The 14,899-nt window shown below is 45.0% G+C and overlaps 1 protein-coding gene across 1 annotated transcript in view; it reads right to left on the bottom strand.

Moving 5' to 3' along the window:
- Positions 1–14,899, bottom strand: part of ANK3 (ankyrin 3) — a gene marked incomplete at its 5' end in the record, with an annotated part of 223,232 nt that overhangs the window by 40,645 nt on the left and 167,688 nt on the right. The window contains 6 exons of the mRNA XM_084265470.1: positions 451–573; positions 4,025–4,150; positions 4,732–4,960; positions 6,143–6,239; positions 6,989–7,196; positions 8,911–9,122. Of these exons, the coding sequence (XP_084121596.1) occupies positions 451–573; positions 4,025–4,150; positions 4,732–4,960; positions 6,143–6,239; positions 6,989–7,196; positions 8,911–9,122 (995 nt within the window). The remainder of the gene's footprint in view (positions 1–450; positions 574–4,024; positions 4,151–4,731; positions 4,961–6,142; positions 6,240–6,988; positions 7,197–8,910; positions 9,123–14,899) is intronic.

The following is a 14,899-nucleotide window of genomic DNA, read 5'->3' on the forward strand; positions in this document are numbered from 1 at the left end:
ATGAAAAGGACCAAATCGGGAGCACAAAATGCAAGCTGATTTATAAGGTAAAGCAAATCCAAAATGTCAACACAAAAGAAAAAGGAAAAAAAAAACCCTTAACATTCAATGCAAATCAACACGTGACATTACTGAAATCATAAACCTATGACTTGCAGGCTGAAGCATGAGCTGTAAATGGAATCATAAAAATTATTGGAACTTGACACCACAGTAACAAGAGACTTTAAAAGTGTTATACATACAGAAAACCAATAAAACATAAATTTTAAAAGCCTTTATCATATTCCAAAGCATTCCCATTACTGGCATTTCACAGGGTTTCTTTACCACTAGCAGGGACAGGGCAGGGAAGGAATAGAAAAGAAAAAAAGACACACACAAAAACTAAAGGAGCAAAAATAAAACCAACCAACCCTGAAGAAAATGTTTCCTTTTCGTAACAAATACCTTTTTGTGTGCTGGCAGAGTGATATTCAAGTTGCAAACAGCTGTTTGTGGCAGTCCTTTTGTAGTCTTTGGTTCTTTCAAAAACGATAATCGACCACAAGGTTCCTGGCTGGTGTCTCTTACCTAGAAAAGAAGTTTTAGTAGAGTGTAGCACTAGGTAGTGATTCAGATACCTAGAAGGTGGTTTCAGAGGAGCTTCTCAGAGATACTTTCCACAAGAAGCTATCTAATGGGTAAAAACCAATGTTAGTTTATCCCTGTACTTGGCATTAGAGAGGATGCACCTCGAGTGCTGTGTCCAGTTCTGGGCTCCTCACCATAAGAAGCACACTGAGGTCCTCAAGTGAGTCCAGAGAAGGGCAACCAGGCTGGGGAAGGGGCTGGAGAGCAAATAATTTGAGCAGCAGCTGAGGGAGCTGGGGGTCTTCAGCCTGGAGAAGAGGAGGCTGAGGGGAGACCTCATATAATCATAGAATCATATAATCATAGAATGGCATGGGTTGGAAGGGACCCCAAGGATCATAAAGTTCCAACCCCCCTGCCACAGGCAAGGCCACCAACCTCCAGGCCTGGATCTACACAAGGTTGCCCAGGGCCCCATCCAACCTGGCCTTGAACACCTCCAGGGACAGGGCATCCACCACCTCTCTGAGCAGCCTGTTCCAGCCCCTCACCACTGTCTCTGTAAAAAAACTTCCCCCTAATATCTAATTTAAACCTTCCTCCCTTTAGCTTTAATCCATTCCCCCTTGTCCTGCCATTGTCCCTTTTAAAAGGTGGTTCCCCTCCTGTTTCTCTGCTCCCTTCAGGTACTGGAAGGCTGCAATGAGGTTCCCCCGCAGCCTACTCTTCTCCAGGCTCAACAGGCCCAGCTCCCCCAGTCTCTCCTCGTAGGGGAGGTGCTCCAGCCCTCAAATCATCTTCGTGGCCTCCTCTGAACCCCCAATACAACAGTTCTACATCTTTCTTGTATTGGGGGCCCCAGCTCTGGACACAGTACTCCAGATGGGGCCTCATGAGGGCAAAGTAGAGAGGGACAATCACCTCCCTGTCCCTGCTGGCCACTCCTCTTCTGATGGAGGCCAGGATACCCCTGGCCTTCTGAGCTGCAAGAGCACACTGCTGGCTCATGTTAAGTTTTTCATCCACCAGAACACCCAGGTCCTTCTCAGCAGGGCTACTCTTAAGGAGCTTTTCTCCCGGTCTGTATCTATGTCTGGGATTCCTACGGCCCAAGTGCAACACCTGACACTTTGCAGTGTTGAACCTCATTAGGTTCACCTGGGCCCACCTTTCCAGCCTGTCAAGATCCCTCTGGATGGCTTCCTTTCCTTCTGTTGTGTCACCCACACCACTCAGCTTGGTGTCATCCACAGACTTGCTGAGGGTGCACTCAATTCCATCATCAATGTCATTGATAAAGATGTTAAAGACCACTGGTCCCAAGACAGACACCTGGGGGACACCACTTGTCACCAGCCTCCACCTGGACATAGACCCATTGACCACCGCCCTTTGTCTATGTTCTGTCAACCAGTTTCTTATCCACTGGATGGTCCACCCACCAAATCCACATCTCTCCAATTTAGAGATAAGGATGTGGTGGGGGACTGTGTCAAAGGCTGTGCACAAGTCCAGGGAGATGACATCGGTTGCCTTCCCTTTATCCGCCGATGCTGTCACTCCATCATAGAAGGTTACCAGATTGGTAAGGCACGACCCTCCCTTGGTGAAGCCATGCTGGCTGTCCCGGATCACGCACTCATCCCTCATGTGCTCCAACATGTCTTCCAGGAGGATCTGTTCCATGATCTTCACAGGCACAGAGGTGAGGCTCACTGGCCTGTAATTCCCTGGGACTTCCTTCCTTCCCTTCTTATAAATGGGAGTGACATGACCCTTTTTCCAGTCCCGGGAGACCTCTCCTGACAGCCATGACTTTTCAAATATGATGGAGAGCGGCTCAGCAACCACATCAGCCAGCTCCTTCAGGACCCTGGGATGCATGCCATCTGGCCCCATAGACTTGCAGACATTCAGTCTCATGAGGTGGTCTCAGACTTGCTCTGCCCTTACAGTGGGGGAGGGTTTACTCCCTCAGTTCCCACCTAGAGGTCCAGGGATGTAAGGTTCTGGGTCTTGAGAATCATGAGAATCCTAGCTGCCAGAGAAGACTGAGGCAAAGAACTCATTCAGTACCTCAGCCTTCTCCACATCAGTTGCAGACAATTCTCATTTCTCATTCACCAAAGGGGGTACACTCTCTTTGGCCTGTCTCTTCTGGCCAATGCACCTGTAAAACCCCTTCTTGTTGTTTTTAACATCCCTCGCCAAGTTCAGTTCCATCTGCGCCTTGGCATTCCTGATCCCGTCTCTGCAAGTCCGAACAGCATCCCCATATTCTGTCCAGGCAACACATCCTTGTTTCCAGAGCTTGTACTTGTCTTTCTTTTCCCTCAGTTTGACCAGCAGGTCCTTGCCTAGCCATGCTGGTCTCCTGCCCCTCCTGCCCACTTTCTTATTCAGAGGGACAGAGAGCTCTTGAGCTCTCAGAAAGGCATCCTTGAAGAGCAGCCAACTTTCTTCAACATTTCTGTCTCTAAGGACCACCTCCCAGGAGATATTGGCACTTACTTATCACCACCTACAATGACCTGACAGGAGGGTGTAGAGGTGGGTGATGGTCTCTTCACCCAAGTGACAGGAAATAGGGCAAGGGGAAATGGAACAAAGGGCAGGGTCAGATCAGATGTTAGGAAAATGTTCTTCACTGAAAGAGTTGTCAGGGCCTGGAACAGGCTGCCCAAGGAGGGGGCTGAGTCATCATCCCTGGGTGTGTTTAACAGATGGGTAGATGAGGTATTTAGAGATATGGTTTAGTAGAGGACAGGAGCGGTTGGACTCGATGATCTTAAAGGTCTTTTCCAACCTTGTGATACTGCGCTGAGCTCAGCCTGAGGTGCTGAATGAGAAAAGGTGCTACCATGAAACAGTTGGATCAGCCTGAAGGTCTCTGATGTTAAATCCATGCAAGACAAGTTGTTGAGCAAGTCCAGCCAGCCAGTTTCATACTGGAATATTACTGAGAGACGTTTTCTGCTCATGTTCATTTTTTTCTGCAATGTTTTGCCCTTGTGTTCACCAAAATGCTTAAAAACTTCATTTGCATGGCAGCTGTGGTAAGGCTAAGGGAAGCGAGCATTCATTCATGGTAATTTAGAGATGAACAGTCTGCACACACCTTTTGGAGGCTGTTCTGCTGTAGCGTATGTTTTTGAACGCATCTTCTTTACTTAGTCCCCGGGAAATAGTGACCTACAGGTAGTATTCTGGAGGTCTCACTTGAGATACGGTTTTAATAAAAGGCTGTGAATGCGTATCACGGGTATTTTGATCCCAACTCTACCAGCAGCTCTTTGGTGGCTTCATGCAGAGCCTTTCCAAATTATTCTCATATTGAACAATGACACTTACATCCTCAGGCCAAGTTAGTCCTATCGGGCTGAAAACCTCTTATCACTTGGGGAGGGGAAAGAAAATATCAGCAGAATTACTTGGCTTGTTTTGCTTTTACCTTGATAGAGAATGGCAGTCTATTTTCTTTGAAAGCATAAAAATTAAAAACAAGCTGCTGTCCTCCTTTAGTCAGAGGGGCCAGATTTCCATAGCAATCAACATAAATAGGTTTTCCTTCCAGAACCTATCAAAGCAAGAAATAAAGGTCAATAAAACCTCTCTTCACAGTAGATCCAATGCACACAAGTACACCATGATTTCCCCCATTGCAGTTCCTGAGTTTAGCACAAGCCTCCACTAAGATTAAATTCAATGACAAATTAGAATATTGCTGCATGCTATGGCAAGGTATGAGTGTAGGCAGTTTGGGAAACTGTGAGCTACATGAGTGGCTTTTCAGAAGTAAGAACATCCAGATTTCCTTCAAAAAGCAGCATGCTGGTGACTACGTATTCACCACAGACCAGCCACATATTCATGACTGCATGGCCAGTGAAAAGGAATTCCAGTTCAACTGTCTGTGAAGCCCAACCGGGGTATCCAACAGCAATGCATGCAAAACCCACTGCAGACTGGCCAGACACCAGTCCTCATGCTCACCCTGCCCTATCCTTTTTAGACCTCCTTTCAAGAAATTCTTTGATATAGCCTTACTATGAACCTTTATTTAACTGGACTTATAGCAGCTTCTGCAAGACCTGTTGCCACTTAGAAAACACGCTGTCCATTTAGAAAAAGGAACCTGTCTGTGAGTAAGAAATATACCTCAATGTCTTTGCTTCTTGCAACTTCTTCAAAGTTCTCTTGCTGCTCCAAAGTTTTGTCCACTTTATCATCAGTCATGCAGAAGCAACGTAAATTGGATTCCACGGGGTCATTCATTTTGGCAAATACCACAAACTTTGCCATATAAGGAACGCATATTAATTCTCTATAAAGCTGTGTTGCTAGACCAACAGTCTCTAGTACTTGATGGCAATCTGAAAGCCAAAATCTGAGTGGGAGAAAGCAAACCATTAAATCAACTTTTCATTGTGCTTCAACATTGCTTAAGCCTTTTAGGAGGTTGTGTTTCTTGGCTGTTGTGCATGCATACTGCCCTTGCAGAATTCTCAAAGCTGTAACTTTCCTTCTACTTTTCAGTAGAGCTTTAACCATCCCACAACGGGAATACCTGGCAACAAGCTGTTGATACACTTATTTGACCCATCTCACACTGGCATCTCAGAAAACTGTCCGTTTTAAGCCTCGTTAAAAGCCAAAGTAGGGAAACAGTATTTCTTGTGACCATACACCCTATATACCATAACATGCTGATCCTTCACTGCACATCTCATTTTCTAAAACAACCTCCTTTGTAACACACACCCACCCCAAAATCACATCTACCACAGAGGGAAGTTTCCCAGAGACAGATGGCATACTGTTATTTTATCATCTTATGATTAAGAGCTTGATGACATCTTTGATGAATGTTTTAAATATTTTAATTTGTAGGTTTTATGACTCTCTTCCATAATATTTCAGTCCTGCTCTACTTGGTTGTCTCAGCAGTTCTCTCTTCATAGAGCTTTACTGGTATAAATGTTATGTACTGAATGATACACTCTTTTCCTTGCGCACCATGCATTTTCTCTTGGATGCACAATTCACACAGATGCTGTTGACTGCCTCCAATCAGCATGCAAGTCCACCAAGTCCGTCAAAATTAATTTCAAACCGTGATTTTTTTGGAAAATAATATTTTTGTGAGAGTAATTTCACATAGTTTTCAACTAAAATACATTCAGTTTCTGACTGGGCTTTTAGCTTTTTTTATCAAATATGGGTTTATTAACCCCTGGATTATTTATTGGAAGAGCATTTTAAACTTTCTCTTTTTGTTGCTGTTTACAGAAAGCCAAGCTCCTGTGTGGCACCACATCTTTTAGAAAAACAGCATGTGTGATTGCCAGGAGACATCACCGCAGCTGCAAAGGCCAGGACAAAGCTTCATGCACAACCCTGGATATGTGGGATGTTGATAGATAGTGACAAAGAAGCATCTGGTCCATTCCCACTTCACCAGTCTCGCAAAAAGACTTACAGAAAGTCAAAAAACCACCCCATAACTATGCAGTTCGTTAATCGGGGGAAGCTACGGCCTAGCTGCATTTGACAAGGTCAGTTACCATACCTGGCTGAAACATTGGTTGTGAATGAGACACAGTCATTGGAAAACGTCAGCGGAGTGGTGCCTGTGATATCCTCCCACTGCGCAGGTGAAGTACCTCCTATGTAAATGTAAAGGAGAGATTGTCTTTCGAACACAAAGCATACACAGACCACATAAGGCTAGCTCTATCTTAAAGAATTTTGCCTCACACATAAAACCAGAACACTGGCAACGGGTTCTTTTCAGTTGTTGGTGGAGATGACCTCAAGTTGGAGCACAGGAAGTTCCACACCAATATGGGGAAGAACTTCTTCCCGGTGAAGGTGATGGAGCCCTGGGACAGGCTGCCCAGGGGGGTGTGGAGTCTCCTTCTCTAGAGATATTCCAGACCCGTCTGGATGCCGACCTATACGACCTGTCCTAGGGACCATGCTTTGGCGGGGGGTTGGACTCGATGATCTCTGGAGAGCCCTTCCAACCCCTACAGTTCTGTGATCTTGTGATTCTGTGAATAATTCTCCAACACCTGAGTCACGTGCTATACATTACATCATACATTACATGCCAGAAAATGATGCCAATGTAAGCAATGTACATACTTAAAAATCAACAGAAAACCCCACCTTGATATCAGCTAGAATATAAATACTCCTGCAAGCTACTTTTACTGACAACCATGTTTATAAATAGCAGTTAATATCTGTGGGCAGAGTTCTTTTACAATGGTGTAAGACCAGATTCAGAGCCCAGGGAATTGGTGGGAGCCTTCCAAATGACCTCAGGTGGCTTTGCCGGGGCAGTCATAAACATGAGCATAGAGGCGTTGCTGTCACGGAAACCTCTGCAGAGAGCAGGACTTTCTCTAACCTGTAATGCTACATAGAAGTCGAAGGCTGAGCGTTGTGTCTCCTTTGTACCCATTGGTTACACCTTCTCCCGATGGAGGTGGCACAGGAATTGTCATGGTTATTGGTTTATGAAATTTTCTTCTTCTTGGCTCCACAGTGACAATGGGACTGAAAGTTGCTTTGTTTCCAAGGATTTTTTTGACAATCTCCTCTGGAACTGGTTGAGCCTGTCAAGACAGATCAAGTATTTAAACTAGTGTTACAAATTTGTTATAGACACGCAGAACTGTTTTCCAAAATATAATTAAATTTTCCTTTAATTTTTCTGTAGAATTTGATTCTTTTTAATTTTTTCTTTCCTGGGCAGCCTTCTACAGCTCTCTGGGATGATTATTAGGATAATTCATGCTTAGTACTTTCCTCAACAAGCCACTTACACTTTCCTAATAGCTAACCCATCGAGCAAAACTATAAATCTCAGAAGGCTGCCTGCAGCATTTGCTGGGAGTTTCTCAGAGCATGCTTGGTTTTGGTTTTAATTCACAGTGAAACTAAATGCAATTCCAAAACGTAGAGAGGCCTCTTTTGCTAGCAGAGTCTTGTGGAATGAGGACTAAACACTGCATACCTTGATTTACTTCTGTGCTCAGTGCTTCCTATGCTGTTCCACTATGGGTTATTAGGAAAGAAATACTTGTTTGGATCAAATGTGTACAGATTGGATGAAGTAAGAAGAGCTGTAATTAAATTTCAGGCTTTCTACCTCAGTTTTAATGCCTTGAAAAGCTTCCTAATTTTAAACAGGAAGAAATAGCCAATATGGGAAGAAATGCTATAGATATTTTGGTGGGTTTTGCCTTGTAAGACCTGAATTCAAAAGTTACAGGCATCTTACGGGAAACAGGGGTTTGCATCCCTTTGCCTTCTTTATTTAGCTTTTTTAACTTTCAAGGAGGCGGACCTGCGACTTCCTGCGTTAATCAACCTGCACAGCGTATGGATACGCATAGAAGGTGTAGCTGCATCACAAGCTCAGCAATCATGATGCTGCATATGGACAGGTCACACTTCTCTCCCACTAGAGCATTCTGGAAAGGCAGATGTATCACCATAATAGCAGAGCTTCTGTTTGCTCAAGATTAATAATTTTCAAGTGTGAAATAAAATTAACAGAAATGTTCCAAAATTAATAGAAATGTTCCAGTGTGAATCCCAAGCACTGGAATCCAAACTAGCATCCCTGTTTCACAAACCCATCTGACTCGTCAGCTTATTAAGTATTTTTAAGTAACAATTAGCAGAACTCGAAGAAAAAGGCACCCCCTAGAGAATACTTCTCCGATTTCTGTGCAGTTTAAGGAGAGTTTAAGCTCTTTGCTCTTCCCAGATTCTACCCATCGCCAGAAACACCAATAATGAACATACTGCAACAGAAGCATATGGGAGGTCTTCAACCCAGTAACAGCCGGCAAACATCTGCATGAAAGCTTTACTGAAAGCTTTCCCACGCCAAAGGGCAGCCCAGTGACACCAATCACAAGCTGCTACTTTGCTGCAGGAGACTGGGACTGCTCAAGAGCTGTGCAGCTCATAGCTGCTGGCAACCACAGCCAGCAGGAAGATGGCAGACAATTTCCCTGAGGCTGTGGTGCCTCCAGGCCTTTGCTTTCCCCTCCATTCTTCTTTGGATGCTAAGCAACACTTAAGATGTTGATAAGAGGGGAGCAGCAGGGCTTTTGCCTCAGGGAAGAGGTCTGTGCATCACGGAGAGGCAGAGCGCATGCCAGGGCAGACACGTCAGTCCAGATCTCTGGTGTGACTGCTACCTGCCTGGCAAACCACCACTAAGGAGCACCAGACTCCTTAGCTGCAAGCCTCCATGCATTAAGACCAACAATGTACTTGTAGATGCTTTGGGTATCAAAGGAGGGTGACCTTTACCTGGAGCCCCACGCGGATTCTTTTGGTTAGAGCACCCTCGGGGAAGGACGCCTGGACACGTGGCACCGTAGTGCTGCTCAGCACCCCGCCCTCTGGGCCGATCTGGTTACTCTCCTGCTTGATTCGGGAAACCACAGCAAAGTACTGAGGGAAATCCTTTGTGACGATCCTGCAGATGCGCTTCTTCTCTAGCTCCTCAATGCTGTCCAGCTCTGTGGGGAGAAGACAGTTAAACCATTCAGGCATTACCTGCTCAGGTTCATACCATAGACATCAGTGAGGGTGAGGGTTTGAACATCCTTTAGAATGCTTTTTTAAAAAACTTATTACTACTAACTACAGGAGGAAAACAAAAGTCCAGTGCTATTCATTATCAAGCTTTGGTTTGTTCTGTGGACTTTTGCGTAAACTTTGCTAATGAGGGCCAACAGGACTGGGCACCCTGTTCTGCCAGGACACCTAGGCACTGGGGCATGACAGGCTGCAGCAGCCACTGCCACAGGATGGCAGGTTTGTCACACAGTCCAAGGCGGTGGTCAAGCTTCTTCCCTCTCTCAGCTGTACCTGGAAGCACAAGCGTGCTGATCACCCTCAAGAGACAGTTCCAGCCTCTTCCCTCACATAGCTCTGTCGTGAGGAAAACCACAGGAAATCATGGTTGGCTCACGAACCATCCAACTTCATACCAAGTGTGCAATCCAGAGTTTGCCTGCCTAAGGTAATTAAATAGATGACAAGACCATACATGCACTGAGGAAAACTGTGACAGGATTACAGATCTAACTTATGCAATTACATGTGTGTGCATGTGCACACGCAGCAGTGAAACCCCTGTGATACAAACACTGGGCACCAATAGGGATAACACCACAAATGTCATCCATTTTTCCTGTAATTTCTTGCACTCAGCCTGGTTAACTATCCTAACTGGGTTTCATTCCAGCACTCCACAAGCCTCCACTCTTAATTCCCTCCTTAAAAAGGCCACCATGTTCCTAAAGAATATAGCTTCTTTCCTTGAAAGACGGTGTTTCTAGAAGATGCAGCAAGACAGAGCAGGAGGACTAAGACAAGAGACCCTTGTAAACTCCTTTAATTTACATGACAGACATTTTCCTCCTGAGAACACAAGCTCAAATAATTAGAACAGAAATTGGGTAAAATGTCAAGTTTTCCATTTTAAAGTTTTCATCAGCTGATTTGGATTCATTGTGCAGCGTTGCCACAGATCATATTGAGCTACCAGAGGAAGATATTGTCTCAACATCATGTCAGCTTCCATCTACTTTGACTCAGAGATGGAGAGCTGAAGTCCTTCGATGCATTAGACATTCTGCTTGCTGCCTCTGGAAGGAATGGCTTCTGCAGGAGACACACCGGGTTCCTACACTCCCAGACAGGTATCATATTGACTGGTAAATCCTAAGCATTCTCCTGTTTGTTGCTAGAGCCTAAAACCAGTGTAAAATTCCCACAGACATGAAGGATAAATAAAAGTCTCCTGAGGTAAAAAATTAGTGTTTTATATAAGAACATTACAAAATCCTCTGAGCCTGGAGGTGGCTCTCCTTTTGAGAAGGAAGAAGAATGGAAAACCAAAAGTTAAGCATGGAGAGAAGTTAGACTATATATAGGGAGATTTTGTTTGGATAACATATATGTAATCTTCTAGGTAAAGTTGCATTCTAACAGGAAAAAAAGATGACAAGCAACCAAGCCGCCTCTCTGACTGCCGTGAGGAATGCAGCGTTACCATGACAGAATTAATGAAAGGGGGAAAACTAGTCCTGAGAGAGGTCACGTTTCCTGAACATGCCTGTTACAGGAAGAGCTATTATTGTTATGATTTTTCTTCAGGTGCTGACACTTCATTACAATTAAAAACCTCAAAGGATTTCTTTGGTTTGGTTCATTGGGTTTTGTGTGTCTTTTTTTTTTTTTTAAACCACAGAGAAGTATGTTATACACCTCACCTTACAAATAGGGATGGCAGGGCAGAGGGAGGTAACGCAGAAAGGTTAATTGGATGGAACTGGGAAGAGTATCTCAATGTCACCACCTCCCAGATCCGTGCCAATGGCCCAAGGAACACCTACAGCCATTAAGTTTTAGCAAGTTGAGAGAAAAGTATTGCGGATACTCTGTGCATATGTCTTCCCTCGCAACCCAAGAAAAGCATGGTACACTTACCCTCAGAGGTGGCTGGTGGGAGTGATGGAGGAGACATATGACAGAGAGAAGGAAAGAAGGGAGGAACCTTATCACTGCCTTGACCTTATTGCCACATACAATTACCTGAAATGATATTGTAGAGAGGTGGGCAATGGTCTCTTCAGCCAGGGGACAGGACAAAGGGAAATGGCCTCAAGCTGCGCCAGGGCAGGGTCAGATCAGATGTTAGGAAAACATTCTTCACTGAAAGAGTCGTCAGGGCCTGGAACAGGCTGCCCAGGGAGGGGGCTAAGTCACCAACCCTGGATGTGTTTAACAGTGGGTAGATGAGGTACTTAGGGATATGGTTTAGCATAGGACAGGAACAGTTGGAGTCAATGATCTTAAAGGTCTTTTCCAACCTTGTGATTCTGTGATTCTGAAAGGAAGATCACTCCTGCCCACCCTCTAGTCCGTGCTGCCACATGACTGTTACTTTAAGGTTCCTGGACAGAAGAGAAACCCAGCCACATCCTCCAAGGTCCAAGAGGGACCTCATCCAGGGGGCAGTGTTGACATGGAGAAAAATACAGGAAATGGACAAAGGCAGAAGGAATACATGGAAAGACTCAAGGAGATGCCGAGGGCAGTGAAACTTGTCTTAAAAATGCTGGCAACTAGACCCACCCTCCCAACTTCAGTAACGTCCCCACAGAGGGTGACGAGTGAAGATGTCCTCACTCTCACACCTGCCAGCTAAGTAGAAGAGCAAAACATGTGAAACGAGACGCATGCACTGCCATGAGGAGGTCTCTTTCCTCAGATGAGCTGATATCCTTCACGGACTTTTGCATCTGGTTTTGTGCAGTTTCTTATCTTGCCATTCACAACAAAGTAACAGTGACAAGTTTTTCTTCAAAATGTGGAAAAATCACTGCAGCATGATTTACGGCAGTTTTCTAAAGTTCCAAGGTCGCGCTCTGGTTTCATCTGGGGATTCAAATGAGTAATACCCTGCTTCCCACCTAAAACCACACTGGCACTGTCGTAGCCACAAATATTTGCATTTCTTGGCTTGCTCACTGGGGTGCAAATGTCCATCAGAAGATTTCAGAAGCTTTCCCAGGGTGCACATTTACGCCCCAGATTTCTCTACAGGTACTTGTAAAGGGTGCAGGAATGTCAAAAGGAAACACCAGTTCTATCTAAAAGAAGTGTCACTGAAATTGTAGCCTATTTACCAACAACAAGACAGAGAGCTTCATCATCATCATATTTTACTGGATACAAATTAATAAATGCAGTATGTCTGAGAGCTGTGAATTGCCACCCTTACATTTGGGCCCAAACTTCCTAAAGATCATAGAATCATGGAATGGTCTGGGTTGGAAGGGACCTCAAGGATCACAGACCTCCAACCTCCTGCCACAGGCAGGGACACCAACCTCCAGGCCTGGATCTACACAAGGTTGCCCAGGGCCCCACCCAATCTGGCCTTGAACACCCCCAGGGACAGGGCATCCACCACTTCTTTGGCAGCCCATTCCAGCTACTCACAACTCTCTCTACAAAGAACCTCCCCCTAATATACCATCTAAACCTTCCTTCCTCTAGCTTTAAAGATGCCACCAAGCTCTCTGTATTCTCATCGCGCTTCTTTTGCCAACATACATGTCCTGGTTTTGGTCAGGATGGAGTTAACTCCTTCTGTAGCAGTGGATGGAATGCTGTGTTTGAGTGTTAAAATGAAAGCAGTGCTGATAACACCCTGATGTTTTTAGTTGTGGTCAAGCAGTCAAGGACTTTTTCAGTTATTCACATTTCTCTGTTAATGAGAAAGGAGGGGATGAAGCCAGGACAGGTGACCCAAACAGGCCAAAGAGAGTATTCCATGCCAATTACGTCTTGCTTAGTATAAAGGAGAGCTCATGGGAGGAGGAGCGGGCAGCTCCAGGACGTGCGGTTTTTGGGGGACGGTTGGGTTCCGGGATGGCTCTGGGTGGCACAGCCTGAGTTGTGTGGTTCAGTGAGAAACCGCATTGTGTATCAACAGTTTCATATATTTTTTGCTCTAAAGTCCTGTTAGCATTGTTATATTTTATCTTTCTGTTATCTTAGTAAACTATCCTTATCCCAACCCACGGGCTTTTGGTTTCTTGGTTTTGGGGTTGTTATTTGCCTCTTCCCTTTCCCTTTCCCTTTCCCTTTCCCTTTCCCTTTCCCTTTCCCTTCCCTCAGCCCTCCCCCCCCCTCCCCCCCCCCCTTCTCCCCCTCCTCTTTTCCTTTAAAGAACAGGCAGCTGCATGGATCTCAGCTCTCAGCCGGGGTGAAACCACGACAATATAGCACCGTCCATCAAAGAAAAACTATCAAAGCAGAAACCCAATGGCACCAATGAAAAATCCACGCCCTACATCACGGTTCATTGTTCTCCATGACACTGAAAGCGATGTTCTGCTATTATTTTATGCTGTAGTTGGTGCCCTGCAGTGTCGCCTCCTGCTCTGCATTGGTTTGAGCCAGAGCTGAGATTTCCCAGCAGATGGTGCTGCTTCCAGGGAAGAACAAGCAGGCTTTTCAGTGGCACCCACAGAGGGCAAGGAGTGAGGATGTCCCTGCTCTCCACACGGCTAGCTAAGGAAAAACGGGGGGGGGGGGGTGGGGGGTGGGGGGAAGGAGATGCAAACAGCAGGTTAAACGCAGAATGGACCAGCCACTTTGGATGGAAAAAGGGGCACCCCCAGCATACAATGGCATTTAGAGATGACTGTGCAGCTTAATTTTCTGGAGGAGTCTCTCTGAACTTCTGCAAATGACCAACTATGTGGCAGCTTTTTACTTTTCGTTTCATATCTGGAATAAAACTTCTTCCTCAGAAGTTACGGCTTCTGAGATGCAAGGTACTGCTTCAAAGCCACGTCTAACTGCAGTGTTTTGTAACAAACCAGGGAAAGTACAGATTAAAAACCAACCAAACACAACCTGCTCTGAATTCTATGCACTTGTACTTTTATGTCATTGCTTGGAAGACCTTTTACATAGAAAAGGTGTCATTTAACTGGAGCAGAATTGCATCCAGATCCTTGCGCTATTTTAATGCAGGATTTTTTTCTTTTGCTTTCTGAACTAGAGAAATATTAAGCTAAAATGAACCAAGCAAATAATCAACACAATGCTCTGGGCGTGCCTGCAGTATTTTTTTCTCCTTTCCTCTCATAAATGACCATCTGGATTGGTAAAAGGCATTTCTGTGGCTTGGCTTTTAAGGTGCCAAATACTTTCACTCTAAGGGAATAGCCCGGTATCCATCATATTTTCTGTGATTCACTGGCTATACACACACCCACTAACCTCAACCAGCAGTTCCCAGAAGGGAAGAACCACCTGAAACTTTCAACAGATCAGAAAGTTGTACTCTAGCTCCAAATTGTGAAGCTCATTATTTTAAGCTCTAAGTACTGAGGGCTTCATGCCTACCTCTCTCAAAGTGTTTTTATTTATTGAGCTGTCTTGTCTGTAAACACAGATTTATCCATATGGAACCTCTGGAGAGCACTTTCGTAAGCAATACAAGTTGGAGCACTTTAGAACAGTGGTTTTGGGCCCAGATTTCCTAGCCCAAAATTGAACTAAACTCGCTTTGGAAAGCACATGAAGCAAGTAAGCACACTGCTGATCAGTTCTGACTTCACCCAAATGCCAAAGCAGTGATTCCTACCTCGTGTTAGAGCACAGAGAAGGAAATGGTGCTGAGACTTTTCTGTCAGAAAGGCTGCAACTGCTTCCTTCAATCCTGGAGCAATTCTTTCCCAGGCAACGTTATCCTAGGCTATGCTCA

This window comes from Gallinula chloropus (assembly GCF_964237585.1).
Source record: "Gallinula chloropus genome assembly, chromosome: 5".
NCBI lineage: Eukaryota > Metazoa > Chordata > Aves > Gruiformes > Rallidae > Gallinula > Gallinula chloropus.